This window comes from Zonotrichia leucophrys, chromosome 26 (assembly GCF_028769735.1).
Source record: "Zonotrichia leucophrys gambelii isolate GWCS_2022_RI chromosome 26, RI_Zleu_2.0, whole genome shotgun sequence".
Lineage (NCBI taxonomy): Eukaryota > Metazoa > Chordata > Aves > Passeriformes > Passerellidae > Zonotrichia > Zonotrichia leucophrys.
In genome coordinates this window covers 4,528,766-4,540,504 of record NC_088195.1, presented here as the reverse complement: position 1 = coordinate 4,540,504, position 11,739 = coordinate 4,528,766, and the positions used below count along the sequence as shown (strand labels likewise).

At 46.8% G+C, this 11,739-nt stretch overlaps 1 protein-coding gene across 1 annotated transcript; it reads left to right on the top strand.

Moving 5' to 3' along the window:
* The first annotated feature begins 405 nt into the window (after window positions 1–405).
* Window positions 406–6,655, top strand: NRAS (NRAS proto-oncogene, GTPase). The gene is made up of 5 exons (XM_064733277.1): window positions 406–575; window positions 1,248–1,426; window positions 2,341–2,500; window positions 3,736–3,859; window positions 5,646–6,655. Exons 1-4 carry the CDS (start codon window positions 465–467, stop codon window positions 3,853–3,855), a joined length of 570 nt encoding a protein of 189 aa, XP_064589347.1. The 5' UTR covers window positions 406–464; the 3' UTR covers window positions 3,856–3,859; window positions 5,646–6,655.
* Window positions 6,656–11,739: the final 5,084 nt, after the last annotated feature.

Sequence of the window (11,739 nt, the reverse complement as noted above, 5' to 3'; positions counted from 1 at the left end):
GTGCCCCGTGTTTCTCCCGTGTCCCTCCCATGTCCCGCCGTGCCCCGTGTTTCTCCCGTGTCCCGCCCGTGTCCGTCCCGTGTCCCGCTGTGTCCCTCCGATGTCCCTCCCGTGCTCCTCCCGTATCCCGTCCCTGTGTTCCTCCCGTATCTCTCGTGTCCCGCCCTGTTCCAGTAGTCCCGTGTCTCCGTGTCCTCCGTGTCCCCCCGTATCCTGCCCGTTGTTCCCGTCCCCGTGTCCCGCCGTGTCCCCTCCGTATGTCTCCCGTGCTCCTCCCGTATCCCGCCCGTATCCCTCCCGTATCCCTCCCGTGTCCCGCCGTGTCCCGCCCGTGTCGCGCCCGTGTCGCGTGTGCGGAAGCGGCGCGGGCGGTGACGCGCGGGCGGGAGGCGGAAGCGGCGCGGGGCGATCGCGGGGCGGCGGCGGCGGCGGGGCCGGGCCGGGCCCGGCGAGGCCGCGGGGCCATGACCGAGTACAAGCTGGTGGTGGTGGGCGCGGGCGGCGTGGGCAAGAGCGCGCTGACCATCCAGCTCATCCAGAACCACTTCGTGGACGAGTACGACCCCACCATCGAGGTGCGCGGGGCCGCGGGACGGGAACGCCGGGCCGGGGGGATCGGGAGCGGATCCGCCGCCGGTGCCCGCAGCCCGGCCCGGCCCGGGGCTCTGGGAGCGGTTCCTGCCCCGTTCGTTCCCCTCGGGCTTCCTAAAGCAGCCACAGGCAGCCAAAGAGGCCGGCACGGGGCTGGGCAGGGCGGGGGCTCTGCTCGTGTTTGTGATTGTTCTTTATTTTCTGCTCCTGTGGAGGAATTTCTTTAAAGCAACAGGAGTTGTGTGTTTTGTAACAAAGGATGAGAGAGGGCTTAGAGTCTCATTTAAAATGGGGTAGTTTGGGCATGGTTTAAAATGTGATAGTGTGGGTAATATTTAAAATAGTGTAGTTTTAGGTCTGGTGGGTTTTCGTCAGAGATGGATGAGAATCACAAATGGATGAGAATCACAAAGCCCAGACTGCTTTGGGTTGGAAGGGACCTTAAAGCTCATCCAGTTTCAACCCTGACACCTTCCAGGCTGCTCAGAGCCCTGTCCAATCTCACCTTGGACACTTCCAGGCATCCAGGGCAGCCACATCTTCTGCAGAACAGCTACCAAAGCTCCTCCTGCGTTTTGATGATTATTTTTCCATTTCCCCCGCGCCCCTGGGGCGGCAGGAGCAGTGCAGGGCTCAGTGGCCGTGTGTTGTTGCAGGACTCGTACCGCAAGCAGGTGGTGATCGATGGGGAGACGTGCCTGCTGGACATCCTGGACACGGCGGGGCAGGAGGAGTACAGCGCCATGAGGGACCAGTACATGAGGACAGGAGAGGGCTTCCTCTGCGTCTTCGCCATCAACAACAGCAAATCCTTCGCTGACATCAACCTCTACAGGTACAGCTGGGCTGCCCCAGGGACAGGGAGCAGGGACACTGGCTGAGCGAAGCGCTGGAGTGCCTCAGTGAAAGCTCAGGAATGGACAAATGTTGAATCTCCCACTTCTTTCAGGAAGTTTTGTCACTGTTCTCTGCCAGTGCATGGAATCACAGACAGGGGTGGGTTGGAAGAGACTTTAGAGAATTTAGATCCATGGCAGGGACACCTTCCTCCATCCCAGGCTGCTCCAAGCCCCATCCAGCCTGGTCTTGGGCACTGCCAGGGATCCAGGGGCAGCCACAGCTGTGCCAGGGCCTCAGCACCACCTTTAGTCAGTTAAGACTGGGATGATTTTTATCCAGTTTTATTAATTTTTTTAAATCAATCCATATAAATATCTCCAAAAGCGCCACGAGAACAGTGTCAGACTCTCTTCAATGATGCCCAGGGACAGGACAAAGAGCAGTGGCCATAAACTAAACCACAAGTTCCACCTCAACGTGAGGAAAATCTTCTTTCTATGAGGGTGGCAGAGCCTTGAGCAGCTGCCAGGGAGTTGTGGAGTCTCCATGTCTGGACAAATTCCAAACCCTCCAGGATGGGGTCGCCTGTTCCAGGTGATCTTGCCTTGGCAGAGGGGTTGGGCTGGGTGATCTCCCTTCCAAGGCCAGCTGTTCTGGGATTCTGTGAATCAGATGCCATTTGCAGCTACAGAATGTCATCTCTGAGAAAATGAGAAATCCACAGGAGTTATCCATGGACAGAAAATGAAGTGTACAAAGTGCTTGCCCATGCTGCTGACCCCTGAGGCCCTGCTCACCTTTAATGTGTTTTTGTGGCACAAGGTTGTTTGAATACTGAACTAAACCGGTTTTTCTGTTTAGAAAATACTTCCTAATTTTATTTTTTTTTAATAATTTGTCTTCCTAAAGAGAACAGATCAAGAGAGTGAAGGACTCAGATGATGTGCCCATGGTGCTGGTGGGGAACAAGTGTGATCTGCCCACAAGAACAGTGGACACAAAGCAGGCCCAAGAATTGGCAAAAAGCTACGGAATCCCCTTCATAGAGACCTCTGCAAAAACGAGACAGGTGAGGGGCTCCCCCAGGGCCTGACTCCTTCCTGGGAAATGCAGCAAGGACATTTTCCCTTGTGCTTTTGCCTTATTTACAGGAGAAGCGTTTTTTCAATCCCTTTGCAGTTTTTTGCTTTTATTTCCCCGCTCACTATTTCAAGAGTTCTGGGCTGGGCCAGTGCAGGAATCACTTCAGACTCACCCTGACTTTCTTTCAAGTGGGTCAGGTTGATAAATAACAGAGAATAAAAAAAATTTCAACTCCCTTGAAGTTACTAAATAAAACTTAAAAACTAACTAGGAAAAAAAATACTCAAAATAATAAACATAACTGATACCAGTAAATGTAGAGATAAAGAGACCTACAGTGGTTTTGTGGAAAATTACGTAACAAGGAAAAAATAACACGTGCCCAAAAATATGTTAAAATTCACCTTTGCTATCAAAACATTCCAATGCAACCACCAAAAAACCCTCTTAATAAACCTCCAAAGCTATAAAAAAAATCCCAAAAAGAAACAAATGGCTGCAAAATAATTCCTAAAAAATAATACTTATGTCTTAAATAAAAAACACATTTTAACTATAATAAATTAATACCTTATTATCAAATCTCACAAAACACACAGAAGGAAAAGAAACCCAGCTATTTTCTACTGCTTCAAATGATGTTTAAATTTTGATTGCAGCCAGTTTCAGCATCTTGCAGTGTTGGCAGGAGGAGCAGCAGAGTTTCAGCTGCTCTCCCTGGGCAGTGTCAGAGGCTGAGCTCCCTCAGCCCAGACCTGCTGGGTGCTCTTGGCTCGTTAATGAAAGCCAATTAGCAGATTATGATTGCAGACAGAATTCCCCAGACTGGACTAATGGGCTTCTCCAAAGCCTCCTTGGCCACGTGGGCCAGCCTGGAGCAGGGGAACAGAGCAGGGAAGGTGCAATTACTGAGCAGCAGCCAGAAAATCCTGAAGAGCTGAATTCTAAGAATTCTAAAATTAGGCAAGGAGCAGCTGGTTTCCTGCATGGAGCCTCCCTGAGATGCAGTTTTCCATGTTTATTTTAGTGGTTGCTATCCCAGGAGGAGTCAGGCTGGGACATCCATATGGGAGGAACCACGGGATCAGTTGGGTGCTGCTCTTCTGCAGAATTGTGACTTTCAAATCCTCTAAGGGGTTCTGGGATGAGTGATGTTGTGGACAGATGAGTGATTTCAAAAGCTTGAGGGAGGAAAATGCCTGACCTTGTGTTTGCACTCAGGGTGTGGAAGATGCTTTTTACACGCTGGTGAGGGAGATCCGGCAGTACCGGATGAAGAAGCTGAACAGCAGCGAGGATGGGAACCAGGGCTGCATGGGACTGTCCTGCCTTGTCATGTGAGAAGGTGAGCTGGAACCTCACTGGGCACTCCTCTTCTGCCTCCCAGCAGCTCCTGAGCGTGGTTAGAAATGCTGCCTGCTCTAGGTGGGGTTTTCCCCTTTTACAGAACGTATTTGTGGGAATGTTCCTCACTCGGGGTCACCAAGTGTGGTGGTGTTTGCAGGGGTGCCAGGAGGAGGGAAGAGATGATTTATTATTTTATGATATATATTATATTCAAAGAAAATTATATATTAAAACTATACTAAAAGAATAGAAGAAAAGATTTCATCAGAAGGCTTGAAAGGAATAGAAAGGAATGATAATAAAATCTTGTGACTGACCAAAAAGTCTGAGACAGCTGGACTGTGATTGGCCATTAATTAAAAACAACCACATGAAATCAATCAAAGATGCACCTGTTGCATTCCACAGCAGCAGATAATCAATGTTTACATTTTGTTCCTGAGGCCTCTCAGCTTCTCAGGAGAAAAATCCTAGCAAAAGGATTTTTCATAAAATATGTCTGTGACACATATTGATTCCCAGAGAATTGGATTCTACAATGGATCCTGCAGTGGATTCTGTAATTGGATCCTACAATGTTTTAATGCTCAAAAAAGAAAAATTCCCCTCTAACTTGGTGGCAGAGCTTAAGAAAAGGAATTTTCATTCACATCACTCCTTTGGCTGATGGGTGGATGGAACAAGATGATCTTTAAGTTGCTTCCAACCCAAAGCATTCCATGATTTCCACCAATTCCAATGGTGAGATTTGCTGTGTCATTCCTTTCTGTCTCCTTCTTTTGGGAAACCATTTGGACTGTTTGGAGAAGGTGTAATTTCTGAGGAAACACCTTGAAAGAGGGGTGTGCTCACCTGAGTGTTTGACTCCTGCGCAGCTCCCCATGAGCTGTGTTCCTCTGGAACATGCTGATTCCAGGATTAACCAAATAAAATGGTGAAATAACCAATTACCAATTTACTCCCACAGGATTTTCCCCATTTTTTTCCATTTATTCCCATTTTTTCCCATTCCCGGATTTATTACTGAATTTTTTTCCATTTTATTCCTGGATTTTTTTCCCATTTATTCCCCGATTTTTTCCTTTTTTCCCATTTTTTCCATTTATTCCCAGATTTTTTCCCATTTATTCCCCGATTTTTTTCCATTTTTTCCAATTTTTTCCCTTATTTTTCCCATTTATTCCCAGATTTTTTCCCATTTTTTCCAATTTTTTCCCACATTTTTCCCATTTATTCCCAGATTTTTTTCCCACATTTTTCCCATTTATTCCCAGATTTTTTCCCATTTATTCCCCAATTTTTCCCATTTATTCCCAGATTTTTTCCCATTTTTTCCCACATTTTTCCCATTTATTCCCATATTTTTTCCCATTTATTCCCTGATTTTTTCCCATTTTTTCCCACATTTTTCCCATTTATTCCCCGATTTTTTCCATTTTTCCCCCCTATTTTTCCCATTTATTCCCAGATTTTTTCCCATTTATTCCCAGATTTTTTCCATTTTTTTCCCACATTTTTCCCATTTATTCCCATATTTTTTCCCATTTATTCCCATATTTTTTTCTCATTTTTTCCCAGATTTATTCCCATCTATTTCTGAATTTTTCCCCATTAACCACATAAAATAATGAAATTTGAGTTCCCAACTGAGGGAAATTCCTTTCAACCATTCCCTGAAGATGTTGCTCATGGCTATGGAAACAGCCAGGCCAGCTCAGCACTGCTGCACTGCCCATCCAGCCCAGAGCTAATTAGTGCTAATTGGAGCTGCCTTTCTGTTCCAGATGCCAAGAAAACGTGGTTCAGGTGCAGCTGCTGGACGAGCCTCGATCTGTGCTGCCTCTCCTGCTGCTCCCTGCAGTGTTTGGGTGCCACTGACAGACTCTGAGCACCAGAGTTAATGAATTAGCACAAGATGAAGAGAATTAATTAGCTCCATCTGAAGAGAACATCCATGGCATCTACCTCCCTGCTCAGCTCACGGAGCAGCAGCACCTCGGGATGTGCTGGGATTCTTCTCTCACCGTCACCTGGCTTTGTTCCAGAAGGAAACCAGCCCCAGAAGTGAACTGTAGAGACTAAATGCTGTGAAAAAGATGACACTTTACCTCTAGAGTAAAAGCTAGAAGTGCTGTGTGTCCCCTGTCTGTTGGAATCCATGCAGTGCTGGTGTCACACGGGGTGGTGCCACCCTGTCCCCTCCCGGCTGGGTGTCTGCTCTCTGTGCACCTGTACAGCAAAACAAATGCAACATCTCCAGTGCCAGGAGTGCCGCCTGCCTGACCCTCCAGTGCTGTAATAAAAAGGAAAACCTTTCCTAACTAAGTGCCTGTTTGCTAAGAAGATTTGGAGTTGTCCCTTGGGTTGAGGAAAAACCCCCAAGGAGTGGAATTTCTTGGGAGCTCATTGTGTCAAGCAGGCAAGTGTGCTGTGGGTGATCTGGGCCTGGCAGGATCCCCCAGCAGGAATTTGGAAGGTCCAGCAGGCACTTGAGAGACTTTTGGACAAGGGAGGGGACACACTGCATCTGTGTTTTACTTTCTTTGTGGGTGGAACAGTTTATATTCTGTATTGTTTTCCTGCAGCATTCAGATCTCTTCTAAGTTGGACCAAACCTGTCAGCTGTTCATTTTTAACATGAACTGCCAACGTTTCTGGGCAGCTTCTCACTAATTAATCTGGTAACTGGAGGTTGCTTTGGACAGCTGCTATTCAGCTCTCTCTGTAACTTGCAAATTGTTTTATTCTGAATTATTTTCTTACCACAGACTGTAAAGAGTCTCTTCAAAATGTCTCTAGGCTGTAAAATTGGAGTTTCTTTGTCAGGGGTGCAGGAAGGGGCTGCTCCATCCCTGGCAGTGCCCAAGGCCAGGTTGGAGCAGCCTGGGGCAGGGAATGGGATGGATTTAAGGTGGATGGGAGGGGTGTTTGGGATGAGATTTGAGGTCCTTCCCAACCCAAACCATCCTGGGGTTCTGTGCTGGAGGGGAGGAAGCTGAGAGCTGCCACAGGCACCTGAGCCAGCTTCTGATTGCAGCATCCTTGCAAAATGAGGAAGGAGATGAGCTCAGGGATGGCTCCTCAGGAGGTGGGGACAGACTGGGGAGTTCAGGGCTCGCTCTGAGCGAGGGAATTGCAATTGTGAACCCTTCCCTCTGAACTGAGGGAGCTTCAGAACAGAGCAGAGCACCCTGCCCTGCTTCCCTGTGCCAGCTGTGCTCACCCTGTCCCTGGGCTGGGCTGGTTCTGCCCCGAATCCGGCTCTGAGGAGGAGGAGGAGGAGGAAGGAGCCCTCAGCCAACAGAGGGAGCATTTGGAGCATTTGGTCAGTGCCAGGCCAGCAGAGCAGATGCAGAGGCTCAGTTTCAGGTTGTTGGTTTCAGTCACACATCTTAATTTGGAGTGCTCAGTTTCAAATGGACCTTGGAGAGCAGTAAACAGAGAGAGAAGAATTTTCTCCTTTTAATGTTGCTTCCTTCACTACTTACAGTCTTAATTCTCTTCTTGGAATGAAGAGGATCAATCTGCATCACATTTGCTTTATCTGTGATAATCCTTATAAATACTGTTTTCAATTTATTTTAACTTTGACTGATGTGACTGATAAGAATTAAATCCACAAAAAATTGAACATAAAATATTATTTTCCAGCAACACACACACACAATGGTGGGCAAATTGTGGAGACCACTGGCTCAAATTCAGTTTATTTGATGTTGCCCAGAGCAGCTGTGGCTGCCCCATCCCTGGAAGTGTCCAAGGCCAGCATGGAGCAGCCTGGGACAGTGAAGGTGTCCCTGCCCATGGGATGAGCTTTAAAGCCCCTTCCACCCCAAACCATTCCATGAGTGCAGAGGTTAAACCTGGCAGAGCTGCCACCCTGCACAGCCAGGGCTGGGAAAGCTTTGTCAGGAAGATTTTCTGTGAAAACCTCAGTGGGGCTGCTGCTGGGGAGCTGTGGGGCAGCCAGTTAATAAAAACACCCCTGGGAAAGGAGGAAAAGCTTTTGGGATGCACAGAGAACCAGCAGGAAGGGCAGTGTGGGGTTTGTGAGGACACTGAATGGTGACATTCTGCCACTGAATTCTTGGGAAATGCAGGAATTTGCTCAGCTGCTCGTGGCCATGGGAAGCCTCTGGTATTTGATTTTTTTGAAGGATGTGTGCTCAACCTGGAGAATTATTTGCATCATAGCAATGCCCCACACTGCTCAGCATGCTCTGGCATTAAAATGTACCAGCTGTAGCTGGGAATTCTCAGCAATGTGTGGGAACTGACTGGAAAATGCATCTGCTGCTCTTTGCTGTTCCCTTTCTCTTGGGCTCCATAAAAGGGAAAAAGCCCTGCTGAGGGTAGGTCTGTATTCGTGTCACCTTTGGAACCTTTAGAATGGTTTTTAGGAATTTTTTTCCGTTTTTTGGGTGCTGACCTGCACAGGTGATACTCCCAAATCCAGCAGAAAATACAAAATCAGGGTGTTGTACTATCAGGAGTGAACTGAATGGTTGTGATTTGTTTCCAGCTGCCTCAGAGAAACCTGGGTTTGGTGGCAGCCAAGAACTGGAAGGACAAACCCTGTGAACTTTGGGGGAAATTATTTAGAAGATAAGCACAGAAGGTTTTGCACAAGACTGGTCCCTGGAAAAGGTGGTTTAGTAGATTTGGTCCAAATATTGTTATTTACAGCAGCACAACTCTGCACTAGTGCCAAGCTGATTTCACTGCCTTGACTAGGCACAACGGACATGAACAACTTTTGAGGTAAAATATCAAAAATATTAAAATGTTAAAAAAGGGTAAAGCTGTTTTTCAGAAGTTCCAAGTGCCAATGACTGGAACAAATGTTTGTGTTGTGTGGCTGAGCTCGGTCAGTGCATCCTGGGGTTGTTTCTCTGTGTCCTCACTCTGTGCTCTTGCTCAAACAACTGCTCAGATTCTGTCCCTGTCCCTTTAACCAGGATTTTAAGCAGGATCTTGAAGCTGCCATCACTTTTAGTGCAGCTCAGCCTTAGAATTGGATTTCAAGCAGCCTCAGGCCTGTGGAGGATCACATTCTGTCAAAAACCCCAAACCTTGAGTGTGTGCCTGTGGTAACCCTCAGGATGGTTGGGAATGTTGGGATCTGGACTTTTAACCCAAGGGCTAATTTGTTGTTACTTTGTTTAATTATTTGCTTTCAATAATGCATCTCTTTTTGGTTTGGATTGAAGTAAATTATTTTGCTTCTTAAATAACTTTTTTAAAAGAATAAACTTTGAATTCTTTGGTTGTTTTCTTTGGGTTCTGGGTGCAGGATCCAAGAGTTACAGGAGGTTTATCTGCTTTGTCTGTGGGGTGGGATTTGCTCCATTCTGTGCTGGGGCAGCCCCAGCTCTATCACAGATGTGCCCTGAGCATCAATGAGCAGTGAGAGGGACATTGATTGTGCCACAGGCTTGGTCCTGTCCAGTTTCAATCTTGCTGCTGCTGAATCTCTGTATAGAGTGGGGTCCCTCATGCTGATTTACATAAAAAAATATATAAATCAATTATTTACTTGATACTCCAATAGCAAACCAGCTATTAAATTATTGCTGTGCCCAAATCATGCTCTGTTAGCATTTTAAATTGCTTGATTCAGTCTTCTAAAATACTTCTGTGGTGGTTTGACCAGGAAGAAGTGTGCCAGGCTCAAACCATGACAACTTCCCTGTTGTCTTCCCTCTGCAGGAAGGCAAATTTTGTCAGAGCACACAGTCAATAAATGTGCTCCAAGGGTTATTTCTCCTCAGACCTCGTGTCAGGCATCTGAAACCTGGAGTCCAACGTGGGTTTTATGCCAGGAATTTAAAACCAGACCCCCAGGAGCAGGGACACAGAGTTCCTGCCATGCAGGTCCTGCCTGTGCCCAGAGCATTCCCAGTGCTGAGAACCCCAGAGTTCCTGGGCTTCTGGAAAGGTTTCCCTGCCATGGGTTTGTTCCTACAAAGGAGCTCCCTGCAGAGGAACTGGTTTTGGTTGTGCCCTGGGGGCTGTGCAGGGGATGACAGAGCAAGGTGCTGTCACCTGTGGCATTCACATCCTCTGGAAAAATCCCCTTGCCCAGGATTTTGCTCCTGGGAAGCTGAGAAGCCTCAGAGAAAAAGGAAAACAATAATTATCTCATCTGCTTCTCCTGTGTTTTGCTCCTTTGGAATGTGTTTGGAGATTGTTTACCCACAGGTGATTGTGTCATTGGATTCTGGTGTGAATTATTTTAACTCTTTGGCCAGTTGGGACCAAGCTCTGTCAAGACTCTGGAAAGAGTCAGGAGTTTTCATTATTATCTTTTTAGCCTTCTGTAAATATCCTTTCTGTATTCTTTAGTATAGTTTAGTATAGTATTCTTTAATATAATATAGTATCATAAAATAATAAATTAGCCTTCTGAGAACATGGAGTCAGATTCATCATTCCTCCCTGCCACGGGGCACCCCACAAATACAATTGTCACCAAAGGGGTGCTGGGGACAAAGGTGATACAGAGACTCCATCATCAGAAGGCAAGAAAAGCACTTTTATTATTAGAAATCCACAGTTCTTACAGAAACAATGGTGGCTCTCAGACCTGATTGGCCTTCAGGAATTTTCTCTCACCTATTGGTCAGGAAAGGACAACTCCTCCTTGTAAACATCTTTGACAAACAGAGGTTGCCTGCCAGGTGCAGGGATTGAGATAAGAATTGTTTTAATTCTTTCTCTGAATTGTTTTATTCTTTCTCTGAATTGTTTTATTCTTTCTCTGAGCTTTCTCCCAGCTCCCCAGGAAGATCTGGGCCAGCTCTGTCTCTGTGCTCAGAGGATTTGTGATCACCACAAGGCAGGGACAGGAGAATCTGCTGAGGGTTGATCAAAGCCCCAGCACAGCCAGGATGCCCTGGTGGGATGCACCTTATCCTCCTGCTCAGACTCCTCCTCTTCAGGAATTTAAACCATTTTCTAGCAAAGCTTCCCCCATGGTCTCTGTGGGTGCAAGCTGGAGGAGGATCCTGCTCAGAACCCAAATTTCTGCTCCAACCATTCTGGATGGAACCAGGGCAGCTCAGAGGATAAAGGGGGGGTGTTCAGAGGCTCTCCAAAGCCTCTGGGTGTGAATCCAGCTGAAAAAGAGAGGGAAGAGAGGCTGTTGGTGTCAGTCCTTGAGCTTGCACAGGCCCTGGATCTAACTTTAGCACAGCACACCCAGGCTTTACTCAGATTTCCACCATGAGCCCACCCAAGCTCAGCCTGTGATTAAAAAAGCTGAGGGATCAAAAGACCAAGATTCTCTTGACCTCTGGATCCTAAAGGTCATTTTTGGTTTCAGATGTGAATCCCAAGATCTCAAGGAGGGTTAAGGGCTGGTTTAGTCCTTGTGGGAGAGCAAACAAGAGGATTTTATGGGCATTGAATGAACAGTTAAACAATAATGTGGTGTGGAGAACCTCAAACCTGGGGATGGGTGAGAACCAGAAGAATTCAGAACCTGAAAATTTTATCAGCGTGAGAGGGAGGCCAAAGCTGTACCATCATCCCAGCTTTGCCCTGGTGCTGCACCTCTGCAGTTGAAGGGGGAAAATTTATAATTTTGGGGAATAAGAGCAAAGACGGGGTAAAATTCCCTAAATTCTGGAGAATTTCCCAATTGTCACCCAGCTTGTTTTGAAGCTGTGCCCATCAAATAAAGGGAACATCTCTTCCAGAGAGATTCTGCATGCTGTGGAAATGATCTCAGCTGGAGGAGCTGCTCCAGGTCTCACCTCACTGGATTCCTGTGCTCCTAAGTTCAAAATCCATGGCTTTTTATTCCCAGCTCTGTATTTTATTTTATTTTATTTTATTTTATTTTATTTTATTTTATTTTATTTTATTTTATTTTAT

Coding starts and splice junctions, on each gene's coding strand:
- NRAS (XM_064733277.1), top strand. CDS start 465: ATGACCGAGTACAAGCTGGTGGTGGTGGGCGCGGGCGGCGTGGGCAAG. Junction 576..1,247: donor AGTACGACCCCACCATCGAG/GTGCGCGGGGCC, acceptor GTGTTGTTGCAG/GACTCGTACCGCAAGCAGGT. Junction 1,427..2,340: donor GCTGACATCAACCTCTACAG/GTACAGCTGGGC, acceptor GTCTTCCTAAAG/AGAACAGATCAAGAGAGTGA.